At 36.1% G+C, this 27,101-nt stretch overlaps 1 protein-coding gene across 5 annotated transcripts in view; it reads right to left on the bottom strand.

Annotated features, from left to right (window-relative positions):
- Window positions 1-731: 731 nt before the first annotated feature.
- ZDHHC21 (zDHHC palmitoyltransferase 21) overlaps window positions 732-27,101 on the bottom strand; it is a 51,922-nt gene continuing 25,552 nt past the window's right edge. For 4 of the 5 annotated variants that reach the window (XM_087742486.1, XM_087742485.1, XM_087742488.1 and 1 more), the window contains 3 exons: window positions 23,800-23,916; window positions 9,500-9,543; window positions 732-8,969 (listed from right to left, as the gene is read on the bottom strand). In XM_087742486.1, the coding sequence (XP_087598612.1) occupies window positions 8,837-8,969; window positions 9,500-9,543; window positions 23,800-23,916 (294 nt within the window). In that variant the 3' untranslated portion in view covers window positions 732-8,836. The remainder of the gene's footprint in view (window positions 8,970-9,499; window positions 9,544-23,799; window positions 23,917-27,101) is intronic. The other variant, XM_087742490.1, reaches the window with a different exon arrangement.

The following is a 27,101-nucleotide window of genomic DNA, read 5'->3' as shown; positions in this document are numbered from 1 at the left end:
TCTGGTAGGGGTTATGGAGAACTGTGAACGCTGCCTTGGCATAAATAGGCCAGATGATGCCTGGGCCTCCTGTGCTTGTACCCCCTGATCAGCACCGTTTAGAGATTTGATTGTTTTTAACTCACATAAAAAGTACAGAAAGAAAAAAAAGGGGGGAGGGGTATTAATGCATCAGTATAGCTGCATACACATAATTTAATTATTTAGGCAAGAGATTTAACCAATACTGTAACTGGTGTTGTTATATCAATAGATACTCCTAACAGAGAAAGTTTTCAATGCTTCACCAACACTCAGTTGTTCTCTTAAAAACAAACAACAAAGCTCGGACAATAAGTACCTCACTAACTATTCAGTGATTTTTCACAGTTCAGTTTTCCAAAATGATCATTTGGGATTATAGCTTAATCTTGTCACAATAAAAAATATTGAGTAATTAGAGTAGTTTATAAAAGAATTATGAAAATCTAAAAAGAGATTTGGAAAATATTAGCAAGGTATTTATACAACTTTAAAACAATGTAAATGAAATCCAGAGGAGAGAAAGAAACTTTGATTTTTTTTTATTTAAAAATAAGACTTCTAAAAAATACAGTACATAAGAAATCTCAATAGGAATGAAAAAATAATCTGTAACTTAAATCATTCTGAAAAGAAAAAACAGAAATATTACATAAATAAAATAAAGAAAGAGAAATAAAAGACAATACATTGTTTCTCCATTGGCTGGACATACTTTTGCACTTTCAGTTTTGATTAAAAGAATACCAGATTAAGTTTCCCTGGTTTGATATTATTCAGCCATTTATCTCATACATTACCCATTCAGGCACAACCAATGTTAGACCTCGTAATTTTCAACAAGTCCAGTATAAACATTATTCAGCATTGTTTGAAAACAGTCAAGATCAAACAAGAACAAATCAGTAAAACTCAATCACATGTCCATATGTGGACTACAAAATTCAGAACGCTAGTTTACAAAAATCAGTATTATTTTCCTACCTAGCACTTAGACTGAAGCTGTTAAGGAGACAGAGTGATAATTTTTTGCCTCTAAACTACACTGTGATCTACAGTATATCAGTCTTGGGAATGTGCATATGAATATTTATTCACCCAGAAACGCACATAAATTACAATTTAGGTTTTATATTTTCTAACTCGAAAAGCACGTGTTCTACTGTAAATCTGAATTATTCTTACAGTTATACAGGTGATACTTAGATGGGTCTTGTTGCAACAACTGACTTTAATCACTCCGCCGTAGTTTGGCAAGACACAAGATGCCACTGAGCAATTTCAGCAGAACTGAAGTCCTAGGCCTAACGCAGCTCAGAAATACAAGTACTTCAATGAATCTTGAAGTTCAAATGCTCAGCCACTGAGAAAGTAGTACAAAAATCTTTTGAAGAGCAATGCTCTCTGAAGTATTCAGTCACGCAGTATGTTGCATAAGTACAGACACTGTAGTTAGCAAATACCGATTCTTCGCAAAAGCAATCCCTAGCATCACTTGCCATCACTCAGACAGTTTTGAAGTTCTGATATTTTGACTCATTTAGAATTAGATTCAACTTATTAGTGTAAGCAAAACAATTAAATTTATCTTTGCTAATGCAGGAGACGACTGCCAGTATATTTTCTACACTCTTAACTATTAAAACTATTAACCTTAAAAACCACATATATAAAACAGTCAACATGAAAATGAGGTTCCTGACACACTGTGTAGTAGTAACAATGGTAACTATATTTTCATCTAAACAGCATACCAAGCAGGAATTTGTCACTTTTCACCTGTTTTAAATAACTTTAAACAGCACTGAAATCATCCTTTGTAATGCCTGTGTATTTTCAAATAAGTACATCCATTTAATCAAAGATTTTTAATAATTTGTATAGACAAATATTTCTAGCATTGTATTTTACAGATATAATTTCCTAATGACTGCAAAGCAAAAGATTGTATCTATATCTCAATTGCCATATCAATATCAATAGCTGTTTTATCCTCAATGTGATAATGTGAATGTGGATCCTGAATTATCGTGAATGTGAATGACAATATGTGATCTGTCATTACTTCCCACTCGGTATTTTCTTAGCGACGTGTTTATAAAGTAATGAGTAAAAATAAATTATCAGGAATATCTGAAGAACAGCTTAGAACACACATTTTAAAACAGTTATGTCTGTTAATAAAGACTGATCCATAGGAGATTAGATTTATTCTTAAAATTCCAAGTATGTGAAAATTCAAGTGTCACAAGGGGACCAATTTTAAAAAGCTATTTTTTGACAGAAGAGCCATGGATCTCCAGCTGCTAAATGTACCCGTGGCAGCACTAGAACATTGCATGTACTGGCTTAGGTCAGGAGATACTGACTTGGGCAACAACAAGGTAAAACCAACTTAAATTATATACAAAATAATGCTTAACATTACATGAAGCTCCATCTGTGCTTTATTACACCAAAAAAAGGCACCACTTGTTCAAAACCCATAAAGAGGTGTGACTACTTCTTTCTGCGTATTTCAGTGTTCAGAATCCGTAACAGATTTCAAGTCTCTTAAGCAACTGAATGCTTGCTCTCAACCCAAATGCAAATGGAACCAGAGAATTTGCATATCAAAAGTTATATATTTATTTTTTTTTTAATCAAGCCAATACTCCATATCTCCACACCTTCACAGGCTACTCTACCACAGTGTCTATTCTGGCCAAGACAATATGAACATGATTGCAGGTAGGACTATTCTATGCTGCTGTGTGAAAAGAGCCATCAAAGCTGAAAGTGAGCAGAGGAATGAACAGTACTCTTTCAAGGTAGTAACCTTGCTATGGTAGAGAATTCATGACAACAGAATTGATTTTGTCTGGGTAAATGAGACTTGAGTACAGCCAAGAAAGGTCTGATCCCTCACATAAATCACAACAGTAATTGCTCACAAGCAGAATTTCTTCCTAGGTCAAGGAAAGGCTTCTTGAAAACATTCTCATTTGTGCTCTATATTGACCCTTCCTACTGTGTAGACATATTACTGAAATACTGAGTGTCAAACAGCAAATACTTTGAACAAAAGATCAAGAGCTCAATTTGACGTCATTATCATCCTGATTTTATGGGAGACACTACCTGCAGCTTCAACCTCAGAGTCACTGACTGAGGTTATTTTTAAATCTAACTCCCTCTTTTTCAAACACAAAAATTCATCATGTTATTAATGCCAAGAATCAACTACTCAGCAGGAAAACTAAGTTAGCCAAACTTAAGCAAGTCATCTGCTTAAAACAAAGTGCAAAGTAAGCTTCCAGAGATCTGGGACCTCTTGTTTCAAAGGTCCTTCAAGAATTCACACTAGTTAGCACACCACAAAATCTAAGGGCCAATTCAAAGGGTGATAAAATGAGCCTCTACCTCTTACATGACCACTGGCCTGATGCAGTTGAAAGATAATAAGTTGAGGCCAACCAGGACTTGAAAAAGCACACCATGTGCTCACTACTCATTCAACCTAGTAAAGAGCTAACAGAGAGCTACAAAGTGGCTATCAGGTATGACAAACAGCGATTTATATAGAGAGCAGAAAAGAAAAATCCTTTCTGAGGGAAATGGTCTGACTGAGAAGGCAGAGGCCCTGAGAAGTGTATACGTTGGGCTTGTACTATGTATATACAAACCTTTCTAAAATTATTTTTATCAGCACTGCTGGACAGCTACAATGCTCAGTCAGATCACTTCATTAGATTTAAACCTTTGTCCACAGACTTCTAACATCAGATATGAGATTTTGCAGCTAAACAAAAGCTAGTAATTTCTTGAAGTGCAAAAACCAGAACAGTGTCTTCTGACAGTTAACTTTCAATCGGTTACAAGACTATCAATAAAAGTCTATTTCTTATACATAATGCTAAAAAAATGAATTTATTATGCTTCCACACATAACACAACTGTAGAAGTACAGGGTTGAATGAGCAGTACTAAGTGGTACTAATTAAGATCCATGTTGTTTTATGCAACTCTTATTCTTCAGAAAGTACACTTAGTTTTTATTTTAGGAATAGTTTAGAAGTGCTAATACAGTATTATTGATGGGAATATATGTAGAATAAGCAACAATTTTTGTCCAGAAAGATCAAGACTCCACTGTATAAAGAAAACACTGTTAAGGAATGCAATGATATTTCCAGTTGGAATATTGAGAAGAGCCAATAAATAGTATTTGTGTTTGTGATATGGTTGTACCAACAAAGCTACACTGGATTCTTATTTGTGAGCTGCACCAAAATTGAGTGCGTGGTGAAGACAAAGGGGGGAGATAGTCAAGTTAAATAATACATCTAAGTGACAGCATCTTCAAATATGTGACAGAAATATTCTGCTATAAGTGACGTAGTGCTGGCAGGAAGGCTGGCCAAATAAAGTAAATAATGCGTTACAAAAAAAGTGGTTTATGTTAACTAACAATTTCAGGTTACCAGAAAAATCATTATTATATGTTTCATCTGAGTGCAAAGTTGACTTTAAAACTTTAAAGTTTTAAAGTTTAAAAAAACAGTACTGCAGAGATCCTGGTTTTGGCACTTACATTCCTCACACTGGCATACAATGTCCTGCTATAGCACAAAACAAAGCATGAATTCATAATTTCTGAGAAGTATCATTTACTGAATAACACTGAATAAAACTGGACAACTGCAAGATGAACATCAAAAGACATACATCATGTAATGATGGCATATGTATTTAACTGCGTAACTCCCACTCTTTGCAATCTCACTTCATTTGGTAAACTTTGGTAACAAATCGAAACAGTTCTTCTGGCCCAATCTCCATTTTCTCTGTGCTTTTATGAATCTTCCCTTCACATTAGCTCCCTTTAGATTCAAAACAAGGAGGAAGGTATCTAGTTCAAAATCTATCCTACCACTTGGTTCTTAGACAGTTTCTTACTTGTGAATCTTCCTCAAGACTGAAAATGATCGCATATGTCAACTATTCTACCAGCTGTTCGACGGAACCTGTCCTTCAAACCAACAGATCAGAGGATAGGCTGGTAAACATTATTCAATGCAGAACCTTTTATTTTAGACATCAAGATTTTTCAAACAAACCCTCAAATCTCTGATACAATGACAAGATAACAAGGTAGCATTGTTCAGTCCTACCAGGAGCTACCCTATACTGCAAATAAACCATTTCTTTTCAAATGTTTTCAGGTTGTTTTTCATTAGTGCTTTGACTTCTCTTTGTATCCCTCAGGAAATCAAATATTGTTAAGTTCATAGCTAATATCCACTGTGCTCAATAAAGCATGTGTAGTTCTGATGTTATATTAGGCTACAATTCATAAATACTGTCTGTAAGATTTTTTTAAATGAATAAAAATGACAAGCACTAATTAGTCTTAAGAACACAGTTTCTACTAAAATAAAAAATCATGAAGGAGAGCTGGAGGGAAAGAAGTGGGATTTCAAAGTAACGGTTCAAAGGATTTCAAGGATTTAAGGTTTAAAGGATTTCAAGTTAGATCATAAAAGTCTACCTGATCTTTTCCTGCTGAAACAACTCTGAGAATCAGTTTCGGAAACAGTACTCTAATACACTAATAACATCATAAGGTTATTGGCTAAAATTTTTTAAAGTATTTTGATTACTTTTACACTTTTAGAGGCCTGTTATTCAAAGCATAAAGCTCAGTGCCTCCTAAAAATGAAGCCTCTCCAAATTCTTTCTCTCCTCCACATACCCAGAAATGGGATAAAAAATAAAGTAGCTGCCTTAATCATATCACATATTGATTCCTAATGTTAAGGATGAATGGGAGACTGAGAAAAAATATATTTACCAAAAAAATCCAACAATACAAAAACATTCAAGAAATTGTGAATCTGTGAAATTACCATTTTCATTTCAGAAGTAGGCAAGATCTTCATGTACATCACTTACTTAAATGTATACCTGATACTTCAGCCTCAAGGTTCTTCTTTTGGTTATTTAACTAAGTGCCTTATAGTTTACAGATTTTTAGTTTTTAATTTATAATTGATTGTTTGAAAGTTGAACGGTTCTGAAGATTTTCTAGATAAACCCGGCAGGCTGCACTTTCACCTGCGGCAGGCCCAAAGCAGGGTCTGCTCACCCAAGACGTACTCTAGTCCCGAAAAGCAAGCCCCACCGCTAGCACGGACCCACGTCCGAACCAACGCAACCCTTCCTCCCGACGCCCATCGCGTCACAACGACGTGTGCAGAGCCCGCGGCCCTTACGCCAGCGCGCCGACAGAGGGCGTGCGCAGAGCGAGGGAGGGAGGAGGCGCCACCGCCCGCCCTCCCAAATCCGCGCACCTCCCCACGGGGGACCTCCCACCCACAGCAGCCATTAACTGTGGGCGTCTGTATTTACGGCCTGCAGTACGTTCAGCGCGTGGTTAATCGCCATCTGTGCCATGTCAGCGTTGGCTTCTTACGTTTGGTACCTTTTTTCTTTGCGCATACCGGAATAGAGCACACAATACGACATTTGGGCTGCTTGTGGATTTTTATCCCCACGAAGCTGGCAAAATTTAATGGTCCCATGACTTCACTGGATATCATGTATAAAAATTAAATACACTGTTTATAACTAAGGTTCCTACCATCGAGCAGATTTGGTTCTCCATGAACGGTTAAATTAACTGAAACAATGCTATTAGAAAACAGAAAGAATAATTATATGCCCCCACAGTGAATGTATCAAGAATAGTTAAATTCTTGATCCTCTTTCTTAATTAGCTTTGGAACTGTATGATCTGCTAACTATGATAACTGATTAGCATGAAAAACTTAAAAAAAAAAACTATGTTTTGCTCATGAAACAGATTTAAATATTAGCACATAAAACAAAACTGCTGTTATTCCCCTATGTGTTTCAGAGAGACTATAATAGTGGAATTCCTTAAAAAAAGAGAGCATATATCAATTACTTTATAACGTATATGCACATTCTTTTTAATTGCAGCCACTGCTCCAGCCTTTCCATCCGCTTTCCTCCAGCTTTCTTTTGTTTAAATATTGCTGCTAATACCACCTTAAAGAAAGTCTAAACTCACATCTGAAAATGCTGTGAAAAAAATGGTTGAACATTAGGCTTGAAATTTAAATGAAGAAAATATTGCATCTATTTTTAAAAGGAGAGGAAAAATAAAAGCTGGTTCAAATGTTAGAAGTTTACAAAAGTTTAAAATTCAAGTGATTTTTAAGATGTACCTTTTGGAACTTTCAGTGGATCATCAAAATCCGTTAATTCAATAAAGGGACACCCAACATTGGCAGAGACCGTGTTAAGACTTTAAAAGAGCTGATCTAAAAATTCATTATGAATACCACTCATGACAAATCTAGACCCTCTTTTTGAATGAACTGTTCACAATTACTCTCTCCAAACACAACCTTGTATAGTACTTGCTGATTTTGTGGCTTTTATTATCCTGTTGCATGGTTGTCATTTAAGGTGGATCCTAGTCCTGTTAGACTAGACAAGCACGGTAAGCAGCATAACGGGAAACACTGGAGCTGTGAATTTCTCATAAAAATTCACGGAACTTTCAAAAATCACAAACATCTCATGCTGATATTTGTATAGATACAGAGTGCTATAATAAGTTACATAATTTTTCCAGATACAGCAAAGCTGAGCCAATACTTTGGGAATTGTTGTCATTTTACCAGATGTAATCTTAAGGATGCTTTCTTTGGTTAACTACTTCCATACTTAAAGGGCCCACAACAAGCTATCATACATCAACATATTACCCTATTAAATCAGTTAATATACTTTACTATACATGTTAGTAGCAAATATCCGTATTTATGTATAAATATTTTAAAATATTTTCACATATTATTTCCCATATACAAACACTTAGACCAGCTAGTCATGACTAAACAAAGGTAAATATAAAATTTGTAACTTTATTGACAATATACTTTTCTTTATGGTACATTATGCTAACTAATTAAATCTGTATTTTTAAAAAGTAATAATTCTAGTATTTGCACCATACAACTTCTTTGTTGAATTATTGCAAAGAAATCCTTGGGATATAGGGAAAACATGCTTTCTATCTGCATATTTTACCCTGGAACATTTTATCGCTTTTATTGACATAAAAACACAATATTTTTCACTAAGATCATATCTATGCAGAAAGATAACTGTAAGACGTAAGATCTCTCTATATAAACACATACATTTACATGTAATTATAAAAACCTCTCTGAGAAAGGTTTAGGAAGAAGTCTGCCTCAGTTTTAAATGTTACCTTTTATAGTGCAGTGCTGCAGGATTACTGTTGCAGATCATAAATAAATGGCAGTATCAGGGAATTTTAAACACATGTAGCAGAAAAAAAGGCATGAATATTATCCAGACAGACCTACTGATAAAAACACTAAAAAAAATTCAAGGCAGAATAAGACACTTAGTGGGAAAGCTAACAATCAATGTAAACTTCAGTGTTTCCTACCAAAGAAAAAAATCAAAAGAGACAGTATCAAACAAATAGAGTAAACCATTCCAGTCATTTGGTTTTGGTATTTACCTCAAAGACAAAAGGAATCCCTTTCGAAATTTAATTTGAAAGTAAATATGCCTAAAGTTAAACACACAATTTTTATTAATCTCAGAACAGAATCAAGACCACTATTAAAATAAAGCCTGGGGCACATTGTGATGCCTATGATTGGTGGGTGGATTTTAATTTCCTTTAAGACTGTCATAGTCCTATTATCATAAAACCTGTAACGCACTTCCAGCATGGAGGACCCATCTGTGCCCACCATCCATCTGTTCAGACGTGATTGGCAAAGTGGTAGGGAACTCGCAGTGGTTGCCTTTGCCTGAAAGGAATTAACCACAGGATCTTCCAACGAGTGCCAAAAACTTCTGAGAAGGTCTGCTGCCATGGCTTTCGGGGCCTCGATCTACAGAAGACAGCATTATTAGTGAAAGACAGCACGCCCATGGTGCACTTCAGTCAGCTAGAACAATGCAGGTTGGCTGGGGATCCATTACTGGACTCTGATGAATTGTGTCCCAGCATCACAAATACAGCTTTTCTTTCATTATGGCATGCAGCTGAGGCTTAACTTTGTAGAACAGAAACTATCTGTGTCGTCAATCAACTGAAGGCAACTTTTGAAGCAGAGGAGAACCTCAGAATCAATGAAATGTATGGCAAGACACAGCAGAAAGTGTCTTTTGATCTGTACTTTTGAAAGAAAATATAGTTTCACTGGCTTTGGAAGGAATCGGAACAATGTGAGGCTGCTTTGTGTACAACCAATATTAAAAGATTAGTGAGCTGCTGCTAAAGATAGGAAGTACAAGGCACAGTACCATGCAGAATAATCTTAACAGTGCCTTTGATTCCTTTTCGCTCTCACACAGTCAAAAAAAGCAGCTACTCCTTTAGCTTTTCAGCAAATAAATGTAAAAATTTTACAGCACTTACATGTTTTCACAACAGTTTGACATTTTTTCTATACTTGTAGTATCCTGTTGAAGAAAAGAAAACACAATGGAAAAGTATTTATTTACACTCCTAACTGTTAAAATGTCATTATCAAAGCAACTAAATAAAGCAGGGAATCAATTCTTAGCGTACACTGCTTTGGCATTAGTCCAGTAAGTTACATATTACTCATACGCCGTATTACTTTTAAACAGCTGTGAGATTATACATGCAAATTTACTCAGTCTGTTAAATGATTTTTACAAACGTGATGTGAAACTACACTGTGTAGTTTTACTACGATAGCACATACCACAGAACGTCAACAAAAACTTACAGCATTATTACAGCTAAAATTAATTTATATATTACAAATAATTCATGGGACATGTAGAAGTAATGTGTGTAAGGTACACTCTTGCCAAACTTTTCACAACCACCCATTGCAGACTTGGAGTAGTCTACTGAGACATCCACAGGAAAATTTTAGTAAAATGCAGCCATTAACAGATGTAGTGTTTTGAAAAGCAGGAACTATTAAGAAGTTTTAAAATAGTTATCTTCATTAATATTATAATGCAAACAGCACCACTAAGAATATACCATCCATTTCCATAGTCTCTCCAGGTAAATACCAAATATAAAAATTATTCTTTTAAAATGTAACAAAAACTAAATAATGTGCAGAGTGAAGGCACTCCTACAGCTAACAGTAAATTAAATTCATACTTTACTTTTCTGAACATGATTAATTCAATGAGTCACAAAGTTTTATAATTAACAAATCAATTTAAGCTTAGATCACGCCCAAATAAAACTTTTAAAACTACCAACAACAGTACTTTTTTCTCACTTTCGCACTATATATTTAACAAAAAAAGCTTGCTTTGTAAGTGAGTATCACTTCAATTTTAACTCCAGCAGTATTAGTGTTTTCAATGCACATTCATAGTTCATTATGTCCCAAAATCACTTACAAGGTCCAAAATACAATAATTGAAATATTTCTCATGGTTCCATCTCCTTTTCTTGGCAGCTTGCTATTTCCCTTTACTATTCATTGATTTAGGCATGCACATAATGCACCTGTCAGATAACAGTAGCGTTTGAATGAAACAAGAGAGCTAGTCTCTATTGTCCCAGCCATACAGAGACACAAGGGCTGTGGTTTAATTAGGCTGCGACTTTATTGTCACCTGGAAACAGTACCTGGCAATAAAACCATACTGTGTTCTTTGATTGCTCCTGCCATCAGTGTATCCAATTCAGTGCAGGCACTGCTGGGCTTCTGCCACCATCTTTCATAAAGCTTTGAAGGGGAAGGGTGAAATGTGAGTGGGGAATAATGTACAGGAAGCTGCTTCCCTGCTTCACCAGACAGGGGTGGCCTCAACTCCCCTTGCCGAATTTTCTTCTTCTAAATCCGCTTCCCATCTCTGATGAGTTTTGAAACAGGATCCCTTACCACATGCTAAATGGCAAAAATCTTAATGCTGCCCACGACCTACCCAGCTGAATTCCAGACGCACTATGGCAAAGGAGAGAAGTCCCCTCTTCTCACGCCAGCCCACTAGGATGCACAAGTTCTTCCCGGTTTGTGCAGAGAAGGCATGCCCACAGCCGACTACATAAACCATTCTGGCCCCATCACTAGGTGGATCTGAACAACTGCTCCGTAGTGAGAGAGGACAAGACGGGAGGCAGCAGACCATAAATACTGTCTGTTGTCTCAATTCCCATAGATAAACTGTTTCTCCTCTCCACCTTATGGGCCTGTCTAGTGTATTCCCCCTCACCTGCCACAGGTGGCAGGAAAGCATTACAAGACACAAGCCATTCTCCTTGTTAGGGCAGGACCTGACTGCACAGCCAAGGGACATTCTGTTTCCTTGGGCTGGCTTTTTGTCCAACTCTTGTCAGAACAAACACCACCTTTTCTGACCACAGAAAAGCATAGCTTTCTGAATAGAAAGGACTAAATAAACACAGATACTACTTCCATGACATTTCAGTGAGGTTGTAACAGCATTTTCATGAGATGCTGTAGCTCCTTCCATAACTGTAAAAACATCTCAGCTCTAGGAATTATCCTCTGGTCACATCAAAGCTGCCTATCTGACAGTACAAAATAACAGTGGTGTGTTTGAAAGCAATGATTGCTAACGATTTTTTGTACAACAGTGGCATGCTAGTCCAGACTATAATTGATTCCTAGCTATCAAAAGATTTATGCTATCATTTCACAAAAGGAGCCTTTAAGCAGCTTTGGGTGCAGAAGTAGCATAACAAAATAATACCTTAAACATGGCTTTTTGCTGTGTTTCTCCATATTGTTTATTCATTAATACATTTGTACTGCTCCCTAAAACACTGTATTTGACATTTTTGGAGGAATTCCCAGGTTGGGAACTGGGCGTTGTATTTCTTTTTAATTATCATGGCATGTTATCAAGACCTGAAAGATGCTCATCAGGATCTGCATCTCTCAAAAATGTAACCCATTAAATTAATGAACTAAGTGAAAGCACCAACAGGAACTGCAGAAAATGACTGTAAGAAAAGACTGTGAAGCTTCCACACCTTTAAAACATACTGAGGATTTTAGTTGGAGAGGAAGTCAAAGGAAATCCTCCCTTCCTTCCTTTCTTCCTTCTTCCATTAAAATACCAACATCTACTTTAGAATACTTTTGCTTTACAGTAAAGGAATTGGGACTGAGCGGTGAATCCTTTGCTTCTGGGATACTTTTTCAGAATTAAAAAAACTTTATAGCAACATTTTAAAAGCTGTGAACTAGGGCTGGAGGGAATGGGAGGAAACATCTCTCTCTGAAGTTCAGCTGCTTAACAAGTGCTGGTGACTGAACCTGAGAACCCAAATTCCCCTCACAGCTTCCCTCCCCCAACACTGCTGCCAAACAGCTGGGCCCATTTGAAATGTACTGTCATTTGAGAGTGAACCAATTTACCTTTTCACATGAAAGTGAAACTTCACAGCACCCCAGGAAACTCAGTAGCCCCTCTGGAGACAGGAGAGGAAGGAAAGGGAGAGGGCCACAGTTGAGTTTTGGTCTATTATTTAAGGCTTTCCTCTCAGACAGATTAATTTTTCTTCTTTTGGAGACAGGAGGACCAGAATAACCACTATTCTTCTGAATGACAAGGTGTTCTGTTCGTTAACACACCTCACGAATGGCTTTCAACCAGAATATCATCTGTCTTAATTACGCATTTGATGTATACCACGGTTTTGCTACAACATCAGTATTACTGTGTTCAGCCTAAGAGGCTTTGGCTGTCTGCATCTACTACCAGCTCAGATTACTATCAATACAAATAGAACTCTGCCAAGATTTTTTTTTTTCCCCAGACTCACAGCTAATGCTGATGTTAAAATCTGTTAGAGAATTGACACTCATCCAAGAGTTGAAAATAACTTGGGCAAACATGGCATATCTGTTGGGTCCTAGTAATCTCTATCTCCAAAAATCCCATAAAATTTACAGTTGCATACAAGACAAAATTGACTAACCCACAACTGATTAATTTCACATGATGGGTCATCTGGGCCCCCAAAGTAATCATCCAGATTGGAAACAACAATCGTTCCTGCACCTCGTTATTCAGAGATACATACCCACTGATAAGCATCTTAAAGCAACTAGGAAAAAAAATCATACCTTAGTGAGAAAGGCAAAAGAAATTAGAGGAAATAAACACAGCAATCATTAACAACATATCACTTTAAAAAAAAAGGAAAAGGGCAAAGGGTTCAGATTCTGCTGAGGGGATGAGGAATGTTTTTTAGCTTTGAGGACTTACTACAAATCTGCAAGAGCAGCTCGACTGCTCTAAGTAAAGTAAGCTACTGCCACAGCTAAGACTTATGAGAGGAATGGAGACACACATGTAAGTGCACCGACTGAATTCTGCAGACCAACTTAAGATTCATTTGCAAATGAATGCATGGACCTTAACTACTAAGAGGAATATATCTTTCACATCTATAATTTTTAATTAGTATAAACAACTGCCTGAAAAAACAGATTTTTTAAAAAGATCACATGCACTGTTTAACAAACTGTGCTATAAGATGGGATTCATCGTGAACTGATTTATCATGGAAGAAGCACATGGAAAGCATGTTTTCCTCTTACTGATTCATATTTTCCAAAGGAGAAGCTGTCATCTGTAACTCACAGGACTAACTCCAAAGCACGCAGCCACAATCTCTGGTTCAATTTTTCTTCCGTGTTTGCTTAAAGTGACATGTAATCAATACAGCTCTATTTAATATTTGCAACAGAAGAATGTAAGCATTAAGCTATGCTTTCTTAATATAGTATTTTCAAATACTCAGTATATAAGAATCAGCAGGAAAGCATGACAAAGCAGAAAGAGAAAAAAACAAACAAAACCTGCAAGCCTTCCTGGATTTGCAGCCATTGCTGTTATCCAAAAGTGCAAGACAACATATCCTCTACCAAACAACGCATTTTTTCATTCCTTCTACGTAACATCGTTTCATTGTGTGCATGTAAATGACAGGTGAGCAACTGAAGAATATAAAATATTGAACGTCTCATAGAAAGAATACTTCATATTTCAGAAATTTTTCTTTTTGGCACTAATTACATTTTGGACTTACATTTGGCCACTTCTTAGTATTGTTTTCTTAATCTAGACTTCTCACGTAAGATAATATGATTGATTTTACCAATTACAGTTAAGTTCAGCCTGAAAATTACTAGTTCGGTTTTAACTTTAAATCCCTAAATCAGAGAATTGTGTGCAAAATGAAAAATGAAGCTACACTATGTTATATCTAGGGAATACTGCTACACTCCTCTATGCTCTGATGAATTTGGTTAAATAGATTTCCACTCTATTTGTCAGATATTAGAAAATTATTCAATGAAAAGGAAACATCTGATAACAAATTAGGAACACATCTACAAAGAAGATGATACAAATAGACCTCTTTTCTTCAGTCAAAGTCCATGGTGTGTTAGGTGCAGATAGCTGCATGATAGCAAGATACATGACAAAATGTATTATTTTTCTTGATACTTACCAATACCTTCTTAAGACAAAAATATTAAGAGAAAATTGCTCAGGAAGCCTAGCTGTTCCTTCCTCACCCAGAAGCCATTTTAATGGTCTGATGCCTAAATCTGGCAGGAACATTTAAACAAAATGTACTCAGCTCCCAGAACACTCAAACATCATTGTTATAGTTACTTGTTTTCAATTGGTTAAAGGTACTTCTTTTACTGCTTAGAAAATAACTGAGTTGTAAAAGGACTTCTTCCTTGAGTGATGAACAGGGGATATTTTTGGCATGATATTTTTGACTCTCTGCACAGTATAAAATCTCTTTGTCTAAATTTTCTAACTTACTCTTCTCCTCAATAATATTGTAAATAATTGATTTCAATAAAAGTATTCCCACTTTACCTAAAACCATGTAGTAATCTAAATAAAACAGATAAGATCATTTGCCACTTAGTGTGTCTTACACTTGAATTTATTCTTACATTTTAAATAGCTCATGGAAGAAGTTTTTTAAATAAACTAAAATTTTATTTTGCTGGTAAATAGGTGTTTAAGACTGTCAGGATACATTCACTAAAAATGTTAAACCAATTGCTAGTCTGTTTGAGAAAAATAAAGTAAAGATACAGAAGACTTTACACAGTTAACAAAACCCATTCACAGACCAGGGCATCACTAATTCCTGACAATTTAATTTATAGGACTTTATGCAGTCTTCTAATAGGAGATTTACCTATAGGTGGATTAAAGGTAGAGACAGTAAAAGGGTTAAGAATAATGGGGAAGATACAGACAGACAACGTTAACATGAACTTATTTTCTATTACAGCTCTAATTTCAAATTACTATTGGGGTTTATACTTTATATACCTTTTGCTCTCCCTCTTCATGTCTTACACTTTATTATAGCCAGGTAAAGCATACATTTGCCTGGGAATCCTGATTTCCCCTTCCAATCCTAATTTCTTCTGTGCTAAACTTAATTATGAGGATTAATAGTTCCTTGATTACGTTTCTGCCATGTTTGAAAAAACAGGAAAAGCCCTTAGCATTTCACTAATCAAAACAGTATTTAATAGATTATCTGATTAAAGATATGATTACAAATATTCTTAATTATAAGATACTTATTTTTAAAGACAAAAAGCATTTTAGCACAACTAGATCACTTATGCACTCTGTATATTAAAACAGCATTGGATCAACACTACGAAATATGCAGAGAATTAAAAAGCCTTTGGTTTTATTAATAGAATAAATGCAGTTACATTTTCATTATTTTGCATTTCAACCTTTGTAAAATTTTGTCTGACTTACTGATTACACAAAGAATTTCCCATTTTTCACCAGCATTTTTATTGTTTGCATTTCATTTTTGCATTATATTCTTAAATTAAATGATACTCCTAAAGAAAATTAACTGCTTCAAAATATTCCTTTGGGATAAATATATCAGAAAATTAATTTGTACAACTTCCATCTTTTTCTGATTTCCTTAAAAGGACATTTTTGTCCTTTTGAGAAGAAAAGAAGCCCTGAGCAAAATGAATACGTTACCACGTGCTCACTGTAAATATCAGTCATACTAATGAAAATAGTTAAAACATATGAGTTAGTAAGTCCAAGACGTTTACATGGAGATGGATCTGTCTACATAAATGACAAAAAATAGCTAGTGAAACACATTTGCTACTTGAAGGCAAAAAGAAGTAACACTGCAACAATAATAAAACATAGCACTTATGAACATTTTAAAATGCTTCTTAGGGGAAAAATCTATGTGGTAGGCATCATCTTGTGCACCAGACAGACTGCTGAACACCAGCTGTTAAACTATTATTTTCCCTTCCATCCTCCCCATAGCAAATAAAGGGAAATTTCTCTCTACCACATCCACACAGTACTGATGCACCAGGATATTGGCATATCACTGTACACCATTCAAACAGTTAATTAACAGGAAACCCCGGTAGCATTAATTAAATTAATAAAGTCACTGTCCACTTAGTTTATGATAATACATCCACTACCTTGCACAGAGACCACATGGTATCTATTAAATTTATAAAAGCCCATCCATTACATAGTTCTGCCCCAAAGAAACAAGTTAATTACGAAGTAATTTTAATGAAAAATTTTTCTCTGCAATACTAACACACATAAATCACATAAAATCATATTTGATGGACTATAGTGGAAAAATAAAGAAAATTTCATTAATGCTATATAAATATTTTGTTTGAACATATGGAAAAATGCAAACATAAACTGTTTATTTCAAATAGAAATAAAAAACAATCAAAGGTAATCCTTTAAAATTAGGGTTCAGATTAGTCTCTGCAAAGGATGCTGTTTAACCAAAACATCTGGTAGTGTTAGTTGAGAGACAGGCCTTTTTAACTTTGGAAATGAGATTAGTAGATCAGTTATTTGTAAGTGTCCAAGTAATTTCTAATTATTTTATCTGGGTCACAGATAATCCGCTTTTACAGGGCTCCCACAATGACATCAGAGGATCACTGCTGAACTGATTATCCTGTTACCTTCCACCATCCATGGGAAGACAGGATTTTCCTTTTGTACAGAGGAAGAGAAAGAAGTGGCTGATTGCTTCAGACAGGTGGCAGCCAACAAAACAAAGAACAACACAGATCTAGAGAGGAAGAAAACCTCACATATGCAAAAGGTACCAGCCTTAAAAAAGGTCAGCAAACTGAATACTTCTTAGTAGTGTCTGGTGCAATTTAAAACCTCGCTAGATATGAACAAATATCAAAATAATCAGACAAGCCATTGTTTAAAAAAGCATGCCATATTATTTATTACTTGTTCGATCAAACATAACTGATATCAGAATCTTACTGTATAAATAGAAAAATTGTTTTTTAACATCATTTAATTGTTGAAGTGAAAGACATACAGAAGTACTTTCTTAAAGCAAAAATGGAACATGAGTGAGAGAAATGCAAATGCCAGGGCTAGTCTTGTACTAATGTACACACAAGCATCCTGACAGTTCCACCTTTTAAAAAGAGCCTGAATTGCAGCTACCTACCTCCTACAATCATAAATCAGAAGCAATCTGTAGTTGATAAAAGAGCCTTTTTTTTTTCCCTAGGTGAATTTATGCCTTTTCCTATAAATAAATGAATAAATAGGCTATTTATGCCCTTTTTTAGGAAAACAAGCGTCTGTTACATATAAAAATAGCAAATGACAGAGGACTTCTTAAAAAACACATCAAGAAAATATGTCCTGAGAAAGCAGGCAAGCTTCTGGATACCATTTGATTTAGCTTCCAATTAAATTTTATTATTTGATATGAGGATAACTACAGAAAAAAAGTAATTGGAAATAAAATTGAGTAACACAGATACATGCTCCTCAAGATTTTCTTCTATGTTAAGTGCAAAATAGTCTTTTCTAGATAAACTTTGCATTTGCCATTGCAATACGCTATCATTAATAGGTATAGGCAGTAGTTGCACAAGAAAGTGTATGCTTTGGATGTTTTTGGTGGAAAATTTAAAAAGTTTCTGAAATGGAACTATTTATCTCAAGCAAAATGATAATTTATCTATAAATAGTATTTTTACTATTTATGACAAACCACCAAATAAAAACCCACCTCTCTACCTTCATGGAGTTTGAAAGTGTATATACTAGAGCTATCTTCTAATCCTGTAGTGGTTGAGGCAAAAGAGGAAAAATTGCTTGCTGCAGTAGAAGCAGCTAGAAGTAGTCTAAAGCAAGGAGTACTAATAATTTAAAAAAAAAAAACCAAAAACAAAACCAAAAATAATATGTTATTCTCAGTAGGAGAACATTTAGTTTTTCTAGGACGCAGCTGACAAAAATCTTTTTTTGTTGGGTTTTTTTTACTTACTGTTTTATGCTAAGCTTGCTTTTACTTCTCAAGCAAAGTCATTAAAAACCGACATGCTGCCTGTAAGAATACAAGCTCATTTCCAGTTAAGGAATATAAAATTCAAGTTTGCACTACAAGCAATGACAGGGAATAGAGGACTGGAAAAGTAAGCGCCAAGCATGGAAGCTAAGCAGGCCTTCACTATAAATGCACAATCATTTTGGAAATTACATCAGACAGTGCTTTCTTTATGGGTGAAATTGATTTCTTCCAGCCAGTTCTCTAGAAACATGAAAATTATAAGTAAGAAGACTAATTACTATGCTGAGATTTTAAAAGGAGTATCTTCTTAGGATCTTAGCATTCCTAAATTAAGATCTTAAATATCTCCCTATTCCAGAGACTTCTGAATTAGAGAAAATTTATTAGAGAGAACTTAGATACCTCTGTTTCCAAAGCATCTAAATAAAAGTTCTCCAGGAGTGATCTCAGGTACACGCTGGAAGAAGAGTTAAAATTCAGAATGATGATGAGAGTAAAGGCAAACAGAGTTTGGGGAAAGCAACTGGAGAAGGAGGATGAAAAGAGCCATGTGCCCCTTCTGCTAGAAGTGTGTTTCACATATGCTAGTTTCTAGGGAGAAAGCACTAATCCCATATACAGAGGCCACCTCAGCTGCTCCCCTCTTCATCAGAACAATTCATGTCAAAAGTTCCTCTAAGGACAGTTTTTGCCAACCAGCTGTTCTCCTCTTATTGTAGGAAGTCACCTCCCTTGCTCTTTGGCTTCCTGGACCTCCAGATGAGATAAGAATAGCCTTGTGCTAATGATACCCTAATACTGATATCACAATAAGAGAGGTGGTAAACCTACTCAGAGAAATTACTGCATGTTAGGTAACTTTGTCTATTGATCACCTTCTCAAGCAGCACTGCCTTAAGAACATTCCCTGTGTAAGAGCCAAATTTGAGTACACAAGTTACAAAGCTTTCATTTTTACCAGAGCGCATTTTTTCCAAGCATCTTACTATCTGTTGAACAGCCATGAAACTTGATAACAGCAGATTACATGCATTTTTTTCTTAAAGAACTTTTATATAATGGATCTACTGTTATACCCAATGGGAGTTATGCAATGATAGGCACGGATCAGTCAACTGCACACCACCACTGAATTCTGCAAAGTGCCAGCACACACAGCAGGATATTTCACCTGCATGTCATAATGTGCTGCTTTGCTTTCCTGTTTTAGCAACTGCCCTATTCCAGAAAAATATGCTGGAGTATATCAGATATATCCTTTCCATTACATGTTCATTTGGACATTTTTTGACTTCTGAAAAAACTTATCAAAGAGGAGAAAATGCCAGTATTTCCCCTTAAAATCCTATTAAAAACTTCTGCTCGTTCTTATGGATTGTCAAGCTATCACTTAGCTCAATTCTAGTAAAGAGCAACTCTGCTTATAAAAATGCTGTACACAAAGGTCACTTAATGAAAATTAATTCCATACATCCAACTTTATCTTGCTGCAGTGGCAAAAGGATAAACCTCTGTAAATATGAAGAATCAGCATGAGTGCTCTGATGCACGGTACTTATCATGCTTCATAATCCATGCTACATTCCAATCATTTACATGTGAGCAGAGCCATCAGACTGTGGAAATCAACCATAAACAACAAAGCACAAAGTTGCCATTTCAGGTCCTAGTCCCTTATTACTGAGGATGCTAAAGGAGGATGAACAACTCTGTGGTTTCATTACCCCTGTGTATGTAGAAGATACTGAAAGACTGAGAACTGGTGATTTTTTTAATATGCACATCCAATACTCCTGAAAAGAAGTTAGCCTTAGCTTTATATTACTCAGACAAAACAGAAACTATTGGCTTGGTTTCTGGAAAATTGTATCATGACAATCAAGCACCTTATGGAGAATCAGGAAGTTTTGCTACAAAAGGGTCAAGGTTTGATAAATCTTGAGTTTATTTTTCTTTCCAAAAATACAATTTTGGCAGCATTTGCAATATAGGCAAATAATGTTAAACCGTAACAAACCAGAACTTGCTGGACTCATTTAGCAACAGTATGTATCAGTCAAAGTTTATATCACAGAGCTGCAATGCTGATCGTCTCTATTATTTGAAAATAACTTTTATCTAGGAGCTGTGGAACTAATCTTGGCTTGATGTTCAATTGCAAACACAGGCATGGAGCATGAACTAGGAAAATGTTTGTTATCTGTTTTCCTGTGGAAGCACAAGTAAGAGCTGCTCTGCTTCGCCTTTTTCAAAAGGCTCATGCTCTTGTCCACCTCTCTTGCACACATCTCTGGACAGCTTCAGCAATCACTGAAATTAATGCTTTCAAGAACAGCTATGGAGCAATTAATATAACATGAATGCTTTAACTGTGCATATCTATGCCTTCAAGTGTTTGGGTTTCTTTAAATTTAACCTGAAATCTGCATTATTACACTTCAACAATTATGTTCTGCTGTTAAATAAATTTTGATCTGCACCTTATACTAGGTAAAGTTTAATTTCATCATTAATTCATTATTTTAAATAGAGCTCATTTCAGGTACAATTTGTTTAGTTTATACAGGAAGGTTAAATGCTGAACAGTAGCTCCAGCACAGTACATGGCAAGAACATCGCTGTCTCTTAGTGATCACCGTTCACTGCTTCTACAGGACTTGAATATCTTCCACGCTGTGCGCTCAGCACTGTGAGTGGGTATACCCAGTTTCTTTGTTTCCCTATTCTATGCATCATAGGCGTGTCTTTGGGGAGCCTGCAGAGAAACTACTCACTCACCTGCTGCCCTCTCCTCTACCTTTTCCATGGCTTAGCCAAAGTTGTTCGTAAGTGCTTATGGAGGAAGCAAATCCCCACACTACAATGCTGACAATCAAAAACCATTTGTACAGAAAGATTTTCTGACACAACTTGCAGACTAAGCACAACCTCTCCAAACAGATTTGGCTTTGTTCGTTTGAAGTCTGACTAGTTGTTCCCAAGCAGATTTCCCCAAAATGACTGTATTGTTTATTCTTGCCAATTCTATACTCATGAAGAAAGGAATGAAAAGGGAGATGATTGTGTTGCTGGCATGGAAATGCTTTGAGCGGGAGATGGACTAGATGACCTACATTCTTCAATGAGTCAATGCAACAGCAGCCACGTGGTGTGAATGAATTAGTTTGGAGATCCCAGTAATGGATTTCTACTTCCCCAGTAATCCCAACCCAACAGTCCCAAACCTAAAACCTTGCCCATATGAGGCAAGCAGAACAGACCCCCTGCTACAGGTAGGGTGCGGTGAGAGGCCCTAATGCAGAAGATCTGTACTTTCCAGAATCTGCTTTTCATAGTCCATCGATATCTGCAATTACTGTGGTGTGTTTGCTTCACAAAGTTTGGCAAAGAGGACAAAAGAGAGTATCCAGGCTTGCTACAGCTCAGTGATCCCCAGAATTATGATTTGAGCACATAAAAGGAAGTTGGACTTGAAAATGGTATTAGCCCACATCTGTTCCAGGGTAGCGGCCAGCTCAGTAAGTGCAATGGGACGTACTTCACAGTGTATTGTACAACTGACATAGAATAAAGGGGCTTTACAGCACTTTATAAGAGTTTGCAGTGGTGATAGCAGCCTGACAGTGTTAAGGCTCAGAACAGTGAAAGCACATACTGGGAATTCATGCCTGTTGCAGAGGCAGCACAGTTGGTATCCTGTGTCAGAACAGAAATTGTCTCAAGTTTCAGGTGTATCTGACAGAATCAGGTTCAGTCTGAACGTTTTTATTTCATATATACTAATAGTATCTGAATGGATGCTGATAGCCACTGCCAAAATTTAGTCCAGCTTCTGGCATCACGTAGAACAGAACGGCAGACTTAGATTTTGTTCCTTGTTTTCTTCTGTATCATTTCTGCGTTTTAGTGTAGTACTGATCACATGGCTTTTTGTTCTTTCTCATGTATCCATTTAACAGAGACTAAAAAGACATCCATATTTCAGTATCTGAACTCTAAGGCTCCCTGAGTTTCTGTCTCTCCTACTATTGGGAGTGAAGGTGAGCAGAACTCAGATGTCTGCACCACTTCAGCTAGATACCCAGCAAGGCACAGTATTGGATTAGAAAAAAATCCCAACTCTAGAGGACACAGACAAAAAGGTTGTGTGCCAGCATTTAAACAGGGAGGTGAGAACCTGTCAGCAAGACCCTGGAACAGAAATCAGGCACACAGTAAAGGGGCACAAAGGTAAATCTGGAGACCTGGGGGCTGACAGAAAGTGCAGAAAGCAGTCTGGTAAAGCAGCTGGAGGATGGCAAAAATAATACACAGTGTAGCTACAGTCGCACAAAGAGCAGAAGGCAGTAAACTTATGTAAAGGTAATACAATAAAAACATTAAGCAATATTGTTGTTTATCTAACAGAAGAAAAAACTGTACAATAATTCTTGTCCTTTATTCCATACAAAGGAATTACATAATACAGTTAGGAGGTTTTCCATTATGCACCTACAAAGGTTAATACTGTGTAAACCCTCATAATCCCAAAATGAAATCTCAGGCAGATCTCAACCAGTTGTAGTCACAAAGATGCTGTCATCTTGTATGTTATTGTCTTTAAAAAAATTTTTGCAGGCCAGATCATACACCCTTTCAGACATGTACAGATCCAACTAATATACTCTCTCTGTTCAACACTGCAGTACTTCGAACACTTCTATGGATTCTCAAGATAACTTTACAGAATTCAGTGGCAGTGATTAACCTCTAATGTACAGAACAGGATGTTACAGCAACAAAAGCTTATTTATTGTAGATATTTATTCCATTACCAAATTCATTTAACTGGAAAATTTTTCCATGCAGAGGATTTTTTTTCTGTACCTTCAAATACAGAACATGCATTTGGACTGTAAATTGTACATGAGTCCATTCCACAGTTTAGTAACTGAAGAGATATGAATGTAAGCATATTTATTAAAATACTTAACAAAAAGTCTGTGTTTTCAGAATGTGTGATTTATCAGTGGGCCTCACTGTCATAAAGTATAATGAGACCAGGGCACAAAAATCAAAACCCACAAATACGTACCTTGTACACTGTACAATTCCAGGACAATGTATGGTTTTATTTTACTAATACAAATCAGGAAATTGCCTTGATAGGTGAATTATTAGACACTTGTTTGTTAGAAGGCTTCTTAAGACTTCCTTGGAGACAAGAGCACATACCAAATAGATGCCACATAGTGCAAGTGTTTCTCTATTCTTCCCTTAAATTCAATCTGCTTTTCTAATTTTATTAATTTTATTGAAAATAAAACTAATATATACTTCTAAAATTAGATACTTACAGTGAAAATACCCATTAGCTGAGTGTAAAAGAGTCCACTTATTCCACCTAATATTATTAGACCCATGAACGCAGATATTCTTAGGAGAGCAAGTTCATGCCTAAATACAAAAACATCCTAGAACAAGACAAGAAAGAAGAGAGAGACTTTAGCACTTACAAATTAATTTAAGTCTTTGAACCTTGTGGAAATACTGGATAAGAGCTGTTCCCAGAGACTTACAGCTAAAGGCAAATACTGGATTTTTGAGCTACACTGCAAATCATTGATACATTTATGTGCTAAAATTATAAACCAATGATCTTTTATTTATACATGGAAACAGTTGGGTTTTTTTTCCCAGACTGTTAAAAAACCTCATGCAGGTATTTAAGGTTTGGGAATAGACTGAGCTCAAATGGGTTACTCCTGAATCTTCCATCTCAAACTGTGCCAGACTGCTACACACAAGTTCCAAAACATAAGAAAACTGTTCTGTTAAACATTCTGACTTGTAAGACTCCTATATCTCGGCTCCAAGCCACAGCAAATTTTGTTTTAACATCACCTCTTCTGTAATAAAAATAACAACATTCCTTGCTTGACTCTTGAAAATGGTACCTACAAAATCCAAGTATCTGTATTGGACTGGTCTCACTGTAATGCTGTCTGTTATCCAACATAAACTTATCTTCATCTTTTGCATTTTGGCCGTAAGTGGATTATTATAACTTTGGATATGGGTGCACAACCAACTTGCTTCAGGGTACAGGAGAATATGAATTTACTGTATCAGGTGCTCTGAAAAGCCTGCTCTCACCCAGCAGAAAATATGAAAAGTCTAAGAGAGATTTATAGATCTTTTTCAAAGGATAAACCACCTTATTTTTATCACAGGAAAACATTCATACATGGCAGTTACTGTAGATGTACTGCAAGTTCACACCCCATCTTACCCTTTGATAATGAGTTAACACACCCATTCTCTTATGTATAAGTTACGATTATGTTCTCAAGGCTGTCTTTTGAATGTACGCATCTGTTTTTCCACTTAGAAAAGCCAGATCGCAGCAGGAAACTATTAAAACCTTTCAAGTAAACTTTAAATTACAACCAGAACACAAAAGTGAACTGAATGAAAAAAAAAACCAAAACAAAACTGCTTTTGAACTTTCCTTCTTTACGTTCAACCAGTAGGACTTAAGGAAGAGGAATTCTTACATTCAGGAATGCTGGGTTTTAATTAAACAGAAAACAGTTAAAGCAAATTATATAGTAAAGAAGTCTGAATTTAGATTTAAATTATTTCCATGAAGGTTCAAAATATAAACCCAGGAAAAAAGTTTATACTGGCTACTAAAGCTGTGAAGAAAGTCAATATTTAATGAACAAGTAGGACTCAGTAGTTAGCAAGCTAAAACAAAAAGCAAACCCCACCAGTCTTTTCTGAACTGGTAAGCCAGCTCTTGTTAGTATTGGCCTTTCTTGCTGCTTTAGAAAATATATGCTTCATTTTGATTTTTTTTAAACTCTTCTTATTCAGTTAACGAGTTAATTCAAAGTTAAATCAACTCAAAATAAAAGCATTCATACTAGTCTTTATTCCCCTTTCCACCAGCCCACCAAAGCTTTAAAGAAAAGCAAGGTAAAACACAAGTTCTACTAGCTGTAAAATACTTTCTCTTCATATCTTCATAGGTATGTTGTTTTGTTATATCAGAAATGTTTTAATGTATGCAAACTCAACTTGACAGAAAACAGTGAAATGAGAAGAGTGCCAACACTGAAGTCACATTCTGGATCTAGCATCACACTCTCCCATTAGACGAAAGTTTATAACACAGCTCTTAGCATCCCTCCTAACCCTGTAATTAGAAGAGTTCCTTCTTTTGAGCATCATCTTCAGCAGGAAAAAGAGACATCACCCCACACATGACAACAGAAGATCCTGGCCTAAAGAAGGCATGTTCCATTTTGCATTTGGCCCTTTTAACCCATGTTAAAACCAGAGGTACAGAAAAGGAAAAACCTTTCATAATGAAGACCAAGGAATACCACTCTGCATTTCCTTCCTTCCTTCCTCCCTAAAAGATGAAAGTATCTACTGCAAAAGACTGGGGGTTGCTGAATTAGTAGTGATAAGAGGTGACATCACCAACCTTTTTTCCAGCCATTACACAGCCCTAGGGGAATCAAAGTCTCGGAGGCAATTATGACCTGGAAACCAATACTGGGCCCTCACCTAGAAATCTCTGCAGTCAGGAGAGCATTTTTCTATAGAAAACCAAAGTATATGCAGGAATAGAGTCTTTTGGTAATCTGACCTTAATAACACAGCTATTTTCACAATTCTGCATTGAAATAGAAACGTGTGACTCCAGGAAAATAGAAAAAAAGAACGTTTTTAAAAATCCATTTAAATCACGGTAATAGTAATAATAATAATTATACCTTTAGGATGGTGTTGCTTTACATAAAAGCTCAATCCAGTTTGTTTTATTACTCCTTCTCAGAACTGACAAAAACATTTTTCCCAGCTAAGAAAAATAATCAAAGCTATAATAAATCAACCCCCAAGACTAGTCAATAATTAATCAATTCCTCTTTCAATGTATTTTGAACAGATCCTCTTGTTCAAATACCATTTAGGACTCACCAGTCTCAGTGCAGCGTGAGTACTGACACAGCCTGCCCCCCAACCTCCAAAATCACACTGTCTGCGCTAAGAGAAAGAGCTACACAGGCTGAGGCACAAAGCCTAAGCACACATAAGCTAACTTCACCAATGCATGAACTCTTTCTCATGGCAAAATAGGGTTTTGTCCCACAGCAGCTTTTTTCCACGCTGGGCCAGGCTGACATATGTGGCCTAGGCACAGATGTTAAAAGCACAATTTTAACAGAGAGCTGCCCTTCAGGTAGCCCCTTTCTCCTCTCCTTTTTGTCAACGTCACAGCCTAACTGCTCTGTCAAAACTTCCGTTCACATGGGTTACTGCTCTTGTCTTTCTACTTAGTGTTTCCTACACGGCTCAGATGTGCACTGCCCCCAGGCTGTTGCCTGTTCTAAAGGTTTTTAAGTTCCCTTTAGCCACTACTTCTGTCCATCCAGTCAAACTGCAAGGATTCTTGGCTACTTATAAAAATGGATAGAAATCTGTACAACAGAAACTCGTCACAAAATAAGAAACAAGGTGCAGGTCTGTAGGATTATGTTGAGGAATGGGTTACAAACCATGAGATCTGGCATCTTTATCTTAACAGACAATACCAAAACATTCCACAGAAAGCCAGTTAACAGATTCACACAAGACTTCCTCAACC

Source organism: Nipponia nippon, unplaced genomic scaffold (assembly GCF_047370975.1).
Source record: "Nipponia nippon isolate SJK-2023a ecotype South Korea unplaced genomic scaffold, ASM4737097v1 scaffold_8, whole genome shotgun sequence".
NCBI lineage: Eukaryota > Metazoa > Chordata > Aves > Pelecaniformes > Threskiornithidae > Nipponia > Nipponia nippon.
The sequence above is the reverse complement of the archived record's forward strand: the minus strand, read 5'-3'. Positions and strand labels throughout refer to the sequence as shown.